Source organism: Oryctolagus cuniculus, chromosome 11 (assembly GCF_964237555.1).
Source record: "Oryctolagus cuniculus chromosome 11, mOryCun1.1, whole genome shotgun sequence".
NCBI classification, from domain to species: Eukaryota; Metazoa; Chordata; class Mammalia; order Lagomorpha; family Leporidae; genus Oryctolagus; species Oryctolagus cuniculus.
In genome coordinates, this window is record NC_091442.1 from 31,669,021 (window position 1) to 31,681,819 (window position 12,799).

The 12,799-nt window shown below is 46.2% G+C and overlaps 1 protein-coding gene across 1 annotated transcript; it reads left to right on the forward strand.

The window, feature by feature from the left end:
• The first annotated feature begins 477 nt into the window (after positions 1-477).
• BMP2 (bone morphogenetic protein 2) lies at positions 478-12,579 on the forward strand. Its single transcript, NM_001082650.1, is given in 3 exon segments — positions 478-539; positions 1,717-2,066; positions 10,862-12,579. Coding segments are annotated over 2 exon segments (1,188 nt in total). The 5' UTR covers positions 478-539; positions 1,717-1,723; the 3' UTR covers positions 11,707-12,579.
• The last annotated feature ends 220 nt before the right edge of the window (positions 12,580-12,799 follow it).

Here is a 12,799-nt window from a genome sequence, read left to right on the forward strand (position 1 = left end):
CAGGATGGCTGCCCCGAGCCATGGGCCGCGGCGGAGCTAGCGCTGAGCGCCCGACCCTCGCCCCCCGGAGTCCCGCAGGCGGCCCCGCGCGCGGCCACGCGTCCCGCGGGCGCTGGTGCCTGAGGACGACGACAGCAGCAGCCTTTCCTCTCTGCCTTCCCTTCCCTTCCCCGGCCCGCACTCCTCCCCCTGCTCGCTGTTGTTGTGTGTCAGCACTTGGCTGGAGACTTCTTGAACTTGCAGCCTTAACTTGCGCTGCTCCCCGCTTCGCGCCGGTGCCCGCGCCCCGGCGGAGCCGCCTCGCTGCCTCCGAGCCCCGCCGCGCTGCAGCCCTCTGCCGGGCCGAGCCCGGGACGCCGCGCCCTGCGCGAGGAGAGGGACTCGGCGGCCGGCGCCGGGAGGAGAAGCCGGAGGCCACGGGAAGGGAGCGGACGCCCGGTCCCCGCGCCAGGTCCCTGGGCCAGAGCTTTTTCCATGTGGAGGCTCTTTCAATGGACGTGTCCCCGCGGGCTTCTTAGACGGACTGCGGTCTCCTAAAGGTACGGGACGCGCGGGCCCCGGGGTGCGGGGCGGGCGCTGGGCTCGCGCGGCGGCGGCGGCGGCGGCGGACCCCCCTCCGGGGCGCGGCCGGGCAGGACGTAAACAGACCCCTCTCCGGGGCCACGTGCAGCCCAGCCCGGCGGGGGCGCCCCCTTTCCCCGCGCCCGCACGCTTCCGCCCCTCCTCCGCTCTTCCTCGATATATTATTAAGGCTGTTAACACTTAGATGATTTTTTTAAAAAATTAAAAAGTCAAAGAGCTGCCTTGGAGAGGATGGCCCCTGGGTTTCACCCGTTAGCTGCCAACCTGTACGCCGTGGCACGGCGCTGTCTTCATCAAGATTCTGGGGGAGACCCGCGCTCTCCATCAGAGCCCCGTCCCCCGTAGGAAAGCGCTGGGCGTTAGGGGTTCTCTCCGCCGGTTGCTAGAAGCGCTAGAGGGCCAGGGTCCCGCTCGCGCCGTGGGTTTCCCCGCTGGCACGTGCGCGCGTGGAGATCGGCCCTTTATGTAACGCCGGGAAGGTACCTGCGTACGCGACCGCACCGGGGGCTCGCGGGCGGGCGTGGAGCGGGGCGTCCCGACACCCAGCGGGCAGCCACCGCCAAGCGGCTTCAGAAGTCGTGGCCCTGAGTTTGCAGGGTCTGGAAGTGGTGAACTGTGGCTCAGGAAGTTCCGTGCCCCGGTTCTCAGGAAGTCACATGCGCGCGCGTTTATAGGCAAGGGAGCGCTCTGAGTTTGGCTAGGCGCGGCAGGGTGTCAGATCAAGCGGTGATCCCCCAGACTCCCTGCATGGCTGCCAGCTCTGGTGTGTGTGTGTGTGTGTGTGTGTGTGTGTGTGTGTGTGTGTGTGTATGGGAGGGGGGAGTGACAACCACTTAAGTTCAGTGGGGAGGGAGCGAGGGATAAGGCCAACCCCCAAATCAAGTATCAGACGGGCCCAGGCTGGGGTGGGAGAGAGAAAAGTGCTCTGGGTCAGGAACTTGGGGCCCTCCATTCCCCCACCCCACCCCAAACGTTAGAGCTGTGGCCGCTCTGACATAGCCAGCAAGTGCTGCAAGGCAGGAGGGCGCCCTGGAGGAGGAGGCGAGCGAGCGCAGCGGGAGCCCAGGCCGCGGGGGCGGGAAGGGAGAGGACTGGGCGGGGAACTCGGGTGACTCACGTCGGCCCTGTCCGCAGGTCGACCATGGTGGCCGGGACCCGCTGTCTTCTAGCGTTGCTGCTTCCCCAGGTCCTCCTGGGCGGCGCGGCCGGCCTCATCCCCGAGCTGGGCCGCAGGAAGTTCGCGGCGTCATCGGGCCGCCCCTCGCCCCAGCCCTCGGACGACATCCTGAGCGAGTTCGAGTTGCGGTTGCTCAGCATGTTCGGTCTGAAGCAGAGACCCACCCCTAGCAGGGACGCCGTGGTGCCCCCCTACATGCTGGACTTGTACCGCCGGCACTCCGGCCAGCCTGGCGCGCCCGCCCCGGACCACCGGCTGGAGAGGGCAGCCAGCCGCGCCAACACGGTGCGCAGCTTCCACCACGAAGGTAAGGCGAGGCGCGCGCCGCAGGGGCAGAGACGCGGGCGGGTTGCTACCCGCAACGCCGAGCACCAAGGCCGGCTGCGGGCATCCCTGGAGAGGCAGTTCAGCCAGAGCTCTGCGGATGCTGTCCCTCTTGCTTCCGTACCGACCTTTCTGAATCTGATTTTCAGGCACTGCTCGTGTGGCGGGCCAGCCAGGGATTCCCCCTTGGTCGGTCCGTACCCGTTTCCTGGCACGCAGCCAGGAGGGCGACTCCTCCTCCAGGAACCAGAGCGGAATCAAGGGATGGGGAAGACGAGGCTAAAAGGCATGCCCCTGGTCAGCTAAGCGTGCAGGAATTCCGCAGTGGGAGAAGGAGGAGGTTTGGGATTTCTTGAAGTCTGTTTGGAAGCCCTTGCTCCATAAATCTGTGTCTCCAGCTTAAGCCAGGGTTTCAAGCTAGACTGAGGCAAGGGCGGAATTCTCAGATAGTCTTGAAAAATCAAAGCCCAGGGCCCCCAAGTCTTCCTAATTTACAGTGGATCTGGGCCTGCGTTGGAAGATTTCGAATCCCTATCTAATCCCCGTGGGAGATCAATTCCACAATCAATCTTATTGTTTCCACAATGACTTTCTTGTCTCGTGCTTAAATCTGAGATAGGCTCAGAGTAGAGACAAAGCAAGCCTTCAGATAAAACCTTTTGCAGCAGCTGCCTGTCTTCCTTCACATGCATTGAAATGTGATTTTTTTTTTCTTTTATGATCCTGGATGTGGTTTTCCTAAGGTAGGATATTTCTGCTGGTTTCATCAGGAAGGCATTTAGTGGATTTGAAATGTCTTAGGGCAGCTATGGAGCTCTGTTGCACCTAACTTCTTAGCACCGTTAGTCAACTACATGCTACATTTCCATTCTTTTGTTCTTTTAAATGTGCCTTTGGCTTAATAGCTCTAAATACAGAATGCATTCCTGCGAATTCTAGAAAAGAGTGGAGTTACAGATCACAGAACAGCCACTTGCACTGACTGATGTTCCCTTTTCCTTGACGAAAACAATTTTCTCTCAGTGGGACGTTTTCAAGAACGATGGGTGATAATGAGAAGAAGTCCCAAAGGCAGGTCCCATCACACAAGCTACTTCTCATCCCAGCTGTCACAGTGAAGGGAGCTGGGAGCTGGTAGCACGTGTTCCAGCACATTTTGAAGTAAAGTGTTTTCTGAAGATCTGAGGATCAACATCTTTTTCTATCTGTTGAGAATTCAGCCACTGACAGCAGAAGTTTGTTGTTACAGGAGAAAGGTTTTCCTTCCTGTGTCTTCTGTCATGGTAACCATGAGATGACTACAGGTTCATCGCTTCCAGTTGACACAGATTAGAATAGTATTTCTGGATAAAAAGGGAATAGGAGTTAGCTGGATAGGTCTCCTCTTAACGTTCATTTTTAAGGCTAGGAAGGTATGGTGTCTTTCTCATAACTTTGAGAGGAAGATTATTTAAAAATCAAAAGCACCTGAGACTTTGACATGTGTAACTGTTTCAGCAATGAAGTGTGCCTGTGTCTTTTTCTAGAAATGGCTTGATCAAGACCTAAGCAGGCTACCCAGAATATAGTAAGTTATTTTTGGCCTTAACAGCCGGGGCTGGGTTGATCCGAAGCCAAGAGCCAGGAGCTTCTTCTGGGTCTCCCACATGTGTGCAGGGGCCCCAGGACTTGAGCCATCCTCCACTGCTTTTCCAGGCACACCAGTGAGGAGTTAGATTGGAATTGGAGCAGCTGGGACTCGAACCGGCACCCATATCACATGCTGGTGCTGCAGGCTGGGGCTTTAATCTGCTGCACCACAGCACCGGTGCTAACTGCTTGTGTTTTTAATGAATTTATGTGTTTCAAAGTGTCAATGCTATGTGCAGGCAATATAGGAGTTACCAGCTTGCTTACCAGCAACTTGCAGTAACTCCAGATCTTAATCAAATAGATGATAGAGAAAAGCTATGTAATTTTTGCCCCTGATGTCAACAAATCTGTTTCTTTTCTCATTATGACTCTCATCGGTCTCTCATTAGGCCAGATGAAGCACATTTTGAGGACTGTTCATTGTTGTGTAACCCAGCACTTGGTTTTTTTAAGCATCCTTGTGCCATGCATGGGACTAAAAATTTTTTAGTAAACCATGTGATGAAGGCTGCTGGCTCAAGAGCAGAATGTAGTCTAAGAAGCATTCATGGACATTTATTTGGTAAAGGACCCAAAGACATGCCTGTAGGAATTAACCTGGTGTGTGTGTGTGTGTGTGTGTGTGTGTGTAGGGGGATTGGATGGATTGATGTAATCACAAGGTAAGCAATGTCATGATGAAGTTCTTTCAGTCAATCAATGAGTATGATGGGACCTCACAATAAGGTGCTTCAGAACAAAATTATCACTTGTCATTTTTCCTCTTGTAGTTGGTCTGATCTTTTCTACAACAACTTTTATCCTGGAGAGAAGAGGCTTTGCTAAAATTCTGTTTTGTTTTTTTTTTTCAAAGTCATTAAAACACACACATCCACCACATAGCCCTTTCAGAACTGCCATTGAGGGTAGAAAAATTAGTTCTTCAACTGAAAAGCGTGTGTTATTTCTCTGCTGCTGTTGGCAACACTTTGAAATTAGTTGACTGTTCCTACAGCAAAAGTCTTCATGCTTTGCAGTCAGGCTGGGATATGAGGGTGGCCGGTCCATAAGCTGATTCTCCAGACATGGCCTGAACTGACTGAATTATTGGCCTCTATGTCTAAAACTTTCAAGTAGAGATGAGCTCTGTTACCATAAATATGTGTTATAATATCCATATAATAGTAAGCATCAAGAAACAATCTTTTCCTTGTGAAGAAAAAGATATATCAACAATCCCAGTACAGATTTGAATATATAGTCACCCCCTAGGTCACCCCCAAGCCCTGGTACTCGCCTGCTGGGCATCCTTGGTGTCCCTGGGTACTTCAGTGTGATTGCTTGTTGAGGGCAAGGCTCTGGAGCTCGGTGCTAGCCCTGTTGTTTTCTTTTCCACCTCTTTTTCTAGTGGTTCCTGTATACTCTCATATTGTCATATTGAGCTGTTTTGTGTTTTTTGTTTTTTGTTTTTGTTTTTTTTTTTTTTTAAAGCTGTCCTTTATATGGTCCAAGAAGTAGTCAGATGATAATAAGAGGGCACCAGAGCATTCCTGAAGAGCTGGAGCTAAGTGACCAGGCTCTCTCTCTCTCTTTAGTTGCCATTTCCTCTGTGGTCTTTTAAAAATATTTTTCTTTTAAGTATTTCCTATTTTGTCTCTTGTAACTGCATCAGTTCTCTAACCATGATTCTTATCTTCTGGAAAATCTTGTGTATCAGTCCCTATCATTTTGTTTTAGAGCCATAATTTCCAGTGCTACTCATTGGCCAAGTAAACTAGATTCTGTTGATTTAATGGGATTTTTTTTTCATTGTCTGCAGAGTCAAGCAGAATTCTCAGAGCACAGTAATGCTTTATCTTTTTTTTTTTTTTTTAATGAAATTTAGTGTACTTGGGGACAAAAAGACAGCCACAGAAAATAGTGGTCCCACAGCCCAGAGGGCTTGTCCACTTGCCTTGCTGCTCCTTTAGTTCTGCCTGCTGTCTCCACCTACCTGGGAGGTGGTACCTTTCTCTCCCTTCATTTAGGACAGAACTCCCCTCACGGCTGTCATGCCATTCAACATCCCTGTGCCCCTAGTGGTTTTGACTCCTCCCCCCGTTAGATGTTGCCATCTGTTGGCTAAAAAAGTGAATCACCGCAGTAGGCTCAAGTTCGCAGCTCTGCTTAGCAAAGTTGCTTTGACGTTGCTTAGTGCCAACTGTTTTATTTACAAAATGGAGATAATCGTAGTTTCTCTCTAATCAGTTTGTTGTGAGATAATTAATATAAAGCCATTGGTGCCAGACCAGGCATGAGGAAAGCACTTTGCACATTAGCTCTCATTATTGTGATGACTTCTTTTTATTAATATCATGTTTTCTCCTTTCTCTATGGAAGAGGAGCCAGTATGGACCCGAGTAGGCTGAGCAGCTTCAGCCCAGTCTTATTTTGAGGTAGATGAAGAAATGACATCGTGCAGATATATGAATGAGAACCTCGCTTTTGAAGGAGGGGTTTGAATGTCCTTGTTGCCTTATTTTTCTGCATTTCACCCTATTTTTTCAGTCAGAGCTCCATGCATTTGGTTAAGAACCTAGAGACTCACTCACTCACGTGGCAGATAAGTCAGAAAGCTCAACTCCCTTAGCAAGTTTGCTTCTTGGGGTATTTAGAGAGAATTAACAATGGAATGAGCCTTCAAGAAAGCGTACGTTACCTGTTTGGGTAAATGCACTATATGGGTATTTTCAGAATTGCTGAGCTTGCTGGAGAAGGTGTTTTGCTTTACTTTATTTCAAATAGGGTTTGAATTTTCCACCCTCAAGAAAAGGTGATACTCCTCCTTTGGAGGAGGACCGGGATGAAGTGGTATGTGGGCTAACCTGGGACAGTGGTTTTCCTGGGTGGGAGGTTTATAGGAACCTTAGACTTACCCTTCTGACCTGACCTTGCAGTCATGGGTGCTGAAATGGGCACATTTGTGTTAGGGTGGGCTGGGATCTTTGGGCAATAGGTTAACTGAAGCTCAGTTTACAAGTTGGAGAAAGGTTTTCATGTTACCTGTTTGATTTAATAATGCAAAATTTCTCCTTTGTTAAGGCAGCTTACTTCCAGTGAGATTTTGAACCACATGGAATTATTGTTCTCTGTGTTTCTGGTGTAATAGTGGCAATTTTATTTGACTCAGTCTTATCTTTATTTTTTGAAGGGCCACTGTCTTATTTTATGCCTCTATTATACAAATGTCTTTCTGACTTTATTTACCTGTCTTTCATACTTCCCTGGGATATTGTCGCTTCATTTTTATCCTCTGGCTATTTGTGTGTGAGGTGTGTGTATGTGGTGTGTATGGTGTATATGTTGTGTGTGTGATGTGTGTGTGTAGTGTGTGTGGTATCTGTGTATATGGTGTGTATGCATGTGGCTTATGTCAATCTGGTGCGTGTGTATGTGGTGTGTGTGGTGTGTGTATGTGATGTGTGTGTGGCATGTGTCAATACATATGGGTATGTGGTATGTATGTGGTGTATGTTGTGTGTGTTGTGTGTGGTGTGTGTATGATGTATGTGATGTGTGTGGTGTGTGTATGTGATGTATGTGGTATGTGTGATGTGTATGGTGTCTGTGTTGTGTGTGATATGTGTGGTGTGTGTATGATATATGTGGTATGTGTGGTGTGTGTGATGTATGTGGTATGTGTGGTGTGTGTGGTGTGTTTGTGTGGTGTGTCTGTTGTGTGTGATGTGTGTGGTGTGTGTATGATGTGTGTGGTGTGTGTATATGATGTATGTGGTATGTGTGATGTGTATGGTGTGTGTGTATGTGATATATGTGTTGTGTGCATGCTGTGTGCATTGTGTGTATGTGGTGTGTGTGATGTGTGTATGTGGTGTGTGTATGTGATATATGTGTTGTGTGTGCATTGTGTGTATGTGGTGTGTGTATGGTGTATGTGGTGTGTGTGATATAAGTGTTGTATATGTGTTGTATGTGTGTTGTGTGTGTGGTGTGTGTGGTGTGTGTGGTGTGTGTGATGTATGTGGTGTTATGTGTGTGGTGTGTGTATGGTGTATGTGGTGTGTGATGTGTGTGTTGCATTGTGCGTTTTGTGTGTTGTGTGTATTGTGTGTGTAGGTGTTGTGTGTGGTGTGTGTATATGGTGTATGCGGTGTGTAAGGTGTGTGGTGTGTGTGTGGTGTGTATGGTGTATGTGGTGTGCGTGTGATGTGTGTGTTGTATGTGTATGGTTGTGTAATTTGTGTGGTGGGTGTGCATGGTGTATGTGGTGTGTGGTGTGTGTGTGTGTTGTATGCATGTGGTGTGTATGACATGTGTAGTTTGTGTGTATGTGGTGTGTGTATGTGGTGTGTGGTGTGTGTGTGATGTGTGTGGTGTGTTGATGTGTGTGGTATGTGTGTATGTGGTATGTGTGGTGTGTGGGTGTGAAGTGTGTGGTGTGTTGATGTGTGTGGTGTGTGTAGTATGTGTGTGGTGTGTATGGTGTGTGGTAGGTGTGTTTGTGGTGTGTTTATGGTGTGTATGTGTTATGTGTGTGGTGTGTTGATGTGTGTGTATGTGTGTATGTGGTATGTGTGGTGTGTGGGTGTGAAGTGTGTGGTGTGTTGATGTGTGTGGTGTGTGTAGTATGTGTGTGGTGTGTATGGTGTGTGGTAGGTGTGTTTGTGGTGTGTATGTGTTATGTGTGTGGTGTGTGTGTGTGTGGTATGTGTGTATGTGGTATGTGTGTATGATGTGTGTGGTGTGTGTGGTGTGTCTGTGTGTCTGTGTGTTTAAAACTCCTTTCATTTTTAGTTGTGGATTGGGATTCAGAGCTTTTGTGGTGGTTGTGATTTCTCAGGACACTTCTGTTAATGTAGCTGTTCAGTGAATGCCCTGGGCAATTTGCCTTTCCTTGCCCTCCTTGAAAGAAGAGAGTGTTCTTGGGTGCCTCGGATCAGAGAAGGCAAGAGGTCAGGCACAGCTCTGGCTTTGGTGTCACAGGGCCTGAGGATGCTGCTGGTGCTAGCCCTTGCTGAAATAATGTCTTGAAGACAAACACTGGAAGGCACCTGAATCAGAGGGAGAAGGGGAAAAAAGCTAAGTGCAATTCCTGGTCTTTGTTGGGAGCCCCCCAGGAAGAGCCCTGGTTCCATTCATGGGAAAGTTATTTTCATGACTTTGCCTGGTCTGAAGTGCTATTAACTTAGAGAGCATTTAGAATGTGGATGGATCCTGAGAGCTGTCCCGAAGAGATCTGGACTAACAGGCCCCAGAGGACCATGGAGGGCTCATTTCTTGGCCTGATGGTCCCTGTGTTTCAGCAGAGGATCTTCAGAACACCCTTCTGTCCAAGTCCCTGCCAGTGCCATCAGCTCTTCTACTAATTTTTATGTTGTTTAGCAAAAAGATGCTGATAAATATGCTGCTCTGGCAATCCACACTTGAATGTGGACAACATCTTTAGGACTGTGATCAGTTTGCAGCATCCTTTCACCTAGGATCCTGCTAGAATGCAGACTATCAGAACTGTGGAATCAGAGCCACACTGGGAGGCTGTGGTATCCTGGTTGTGCTGTGGGAACAGTGCAGTTTTGAGCAATGCAGTAGGAAGCATTGCTCCATGATTCGGTATCCAGTGCCCCGGCTGCCCCCAGAACTCCTGCTTACCTTGTGATGACAGTGTTTCTTTGAAAGCTTTGATGGTGAAGCTTTACACAGTAGAACTTTAGAGTGAGTGATATGGCATAATGCTGTTTTGCTAAGGCATCTAGGTTCTCTGAATGACAGATAGCTGTTTGCCTTCAGCAAAAACACAGCCATGAAATGAATAAAAATATAATCTCTTTTATGGTGAAGACATGGGACTGTGACAAAGTTGAATTTTTTTTGTGTTGTTGTTAACACTTCATTCTAACTGAAGTAGGTAAATGTTTTGACAGTGAAAATACCAGATGTGATAACTCTGTAAGAAAGTAAGTGCAAAGATCTCAGATTCTAGTGTTGTTTCCCATTTAATGATAGTGTTGTATCTTTGATGGTTTGCAGATTGTAAGGATTTTAAAGTGCTATCTCATATTTTATCATTTGCTTGGAAAGCAGTACTTCTTAAAATTGCATTCAGGAATCTGAAACCAGAGAAAGCTTTCATGCATGGCCCACTTAAATGGCTATTTTCAAATAACGATGATGAAGACAGACATGGAAGGATTATTCTGTAATAGGATGAGATTGTTCTTTATATCATGAGGATCACAATGGTATTTTTGTAAATTTTTGCAATTATTTTTTGGTTTTGTATCTTTCCTATATCCTATTAGTAGGTAGAAGTATGATTTTAATATGGTTTGATTTTTAAAACATAGAAGAATTACAGAAGACAAAGTCATTTCTTTTTCTTCCAAAGTCATCTGAAGTGAGATTTTGATTTTTGAGGTCATCAGGAGGTGAGAGAGCAACTAGCAGTTGGGAAGCCATTTTTCTTAACATTGGTTGGTCTGAATTCCTGCAGCGTCTCAGTACCACCCGTATGTTCCCAAAGAAGTAGATCCCTGCAAATGCCTTTGTCCCTGGACTTTTGAGCCAAATAGTAGGGTGTGCTTTGCAAAATGTCATCGTTGATGTTGAGTTTCAGAGTCTTTAATTAGGAAACTGAAATCTGTATATCGAGATTTGTAAATCACCTAAATTGCAGAGTAATGTTTTAGAATACCGCTTAAAGGATTGACATTAAAGCCGTTTTTTAAAAAAAGAAATGCAATAATTTCCTCAAATCCTCACTCATTAGACCTCTACTAACTATAGTGCTGACTTTTTTTTTTTTTTTTTTTGCCCTGAAGTCTGTGAATTCCAAAGAAATACTTCACCATTTCCCCTACTATTATAGCCACCTGGAAGCTGTGTTCCTATATTGGATCAAAAGCATAACAATTAATTACGAAATTTTGCTTCGTTCAGTACATGAACATGTACAAAAAGAAAAAGGGAAAACTATTTTTTTTTTTTTTTACTTTAAGGGTATGTTTAGATTTTCTGGTTGTGGATGTTTTATGTAGATTAAATCAATTCCTTAATGAAGTTTGAAAATTCTCATAAATAATGGGGTTGTTGTTACATTTCTAGATTGTCCTCACTTCTCTCACTGAGTGATTATTTTTTTCTTTTTCCCCCATGTTCTATGTCAATTAGAATCGTTGGAAGAACTGCCAGAAACAAGTGGGAAAACCACCCGGCGATTCTTCTTTAATTTAACTTCCATTCCCCCGGAGGAGTTTATCACCTCTGCAGAACTTCAGGTTTTTCGAGAACAGATGCAGGAAGCTTTGGGAGACGATAGCGGTTTCCATCATAGAATTAATATTTATGAAATTATAAAGCCTGCAACAGCCAACTCGAAATTCCCCGCCACCAGACTGCTGGACACCAGGTTGGTGAATCAGAACACGAGCCGGTGGGAGAGCTTCGACGTCACCCCTGCCGTGATGCGGTGGACTGCACAGGGACACGCCAACCATGGGTTTGTGGTGGAAGTGACCCACTTGGAGGAGAAGCAAGGTGTCTCCAAGAGACACGTGAGGATTAGCAGGTCTTTGCACCCAGATGAACACAGCTGGTCACAAATCAGGCCTTTGCTCGTAACTTTTGGTCACGATGGGAAGGGGCACCCCCTGCACAGAAGAGAAAAGCGTCAAGCGAAACACAAACAGCGGAAACGCCTCAAATCCAGCTGTAAGAGACACCCTTTGTACGTGGACTTCAGCGACGTGGGGTGGAACGACTGGATTGTGGCCCCTCCGGGGTATCACGCCTTTTACTGCCATGGGGAGTGCCCCTTTCCCCTGGCTGATCACCTGAACTCCACTAACCATGCCATCGTGCAGACTTTGGTCAACTCCGTGAACTCTAAGATTCCGAAGGCATGCTGTGTCCCAACAGAACTCAGTGCTATCTCCATGCTGTACCTTGATGAGAATGAAAAGGTTGTATTAAAGAACTATCAGGACATGGTTGTGGAGGGTTGTGGGTGTCGTTAGCACAGCAAAATTTAAATAAATAAATATATATATATTTTAGAAAAAAGCAAAAACAAACCAAAAAAAACACAAAAAGGATAAAAAAAATACCAGTTGACACTTTAATATTTCCCAATGAAGACTTTATTTATGGAATGGAATGAAAAAAAAACAGCTATTTTGAAAATATATTTATATCTACAAAAAGAAGTTGGGAAAACAAATATTTTAATCAGAGAATTATTCCTTAAAGATTTAAAATGTATTTAGTTGTACATTTTATATGGGTTCAACCCCAGCACATGAAGTATAATGGTCAGATTTATTTTGTATTTATTTACTATTATAACCACTTTTTAGGAAAAATAGCTAATTTGTATTTATATGTAATCAAAAGAAATATCGGGTTTGTACATAATTTTCCACAATTGTAGTTGTTTTCAGTTGTGTGTATTTAAGATGAAAAATCTACATGGAAGGTTAGTTTGGCAAAGTGCTTAGCACATTTGCTTTTTTTGCAGCGCTACTGTTAAGTTCACAAGTTCAAGTCCAGAAAAAAAAAGTGGATAATCCACTCTGCTGACTTTCAAGATTATTATATTATTCAATTCTCAGGAATGTTGCAGAGTGGTTGTCCAATCCATGAGAACTTTCGTCCTTATTAGGTGGAATATTTGGATAAGAATCAGACATTAATGATCTAATATGGAAGCCCTCCCCCCACCACCACCCCTTAATTTGCAGAAACAGTAAAGCAGGACCAATAGAAATAATTTGGAAAATGATGAACCTGCAGGAAAGTGAATGATGATTTGTTGTTCTTCTTTCCTAAACCAGGGATCCCTTCAAAGGGACTGATCTGGCCAAAGTATTCAATAAAACACGATTTCTTCATTATTGATATTGTGGTCATGTATATTGAAAATTGGTATCTGGTGGCCCTCAGCAGGAGTTGGAAATCTGTTTGTACTTTACCATTGCCTTGTTCAGGAGCTCTGTGTGTGCTCTGCAGGGCCTCATTTTCTAACGTTGCCCACCACATGGCAAAACGGTGCACGTTGTGTTTTAACTGCTCATCCCCTGTTCTCTGATATGCTTGCTTTTCTTTCCAAGG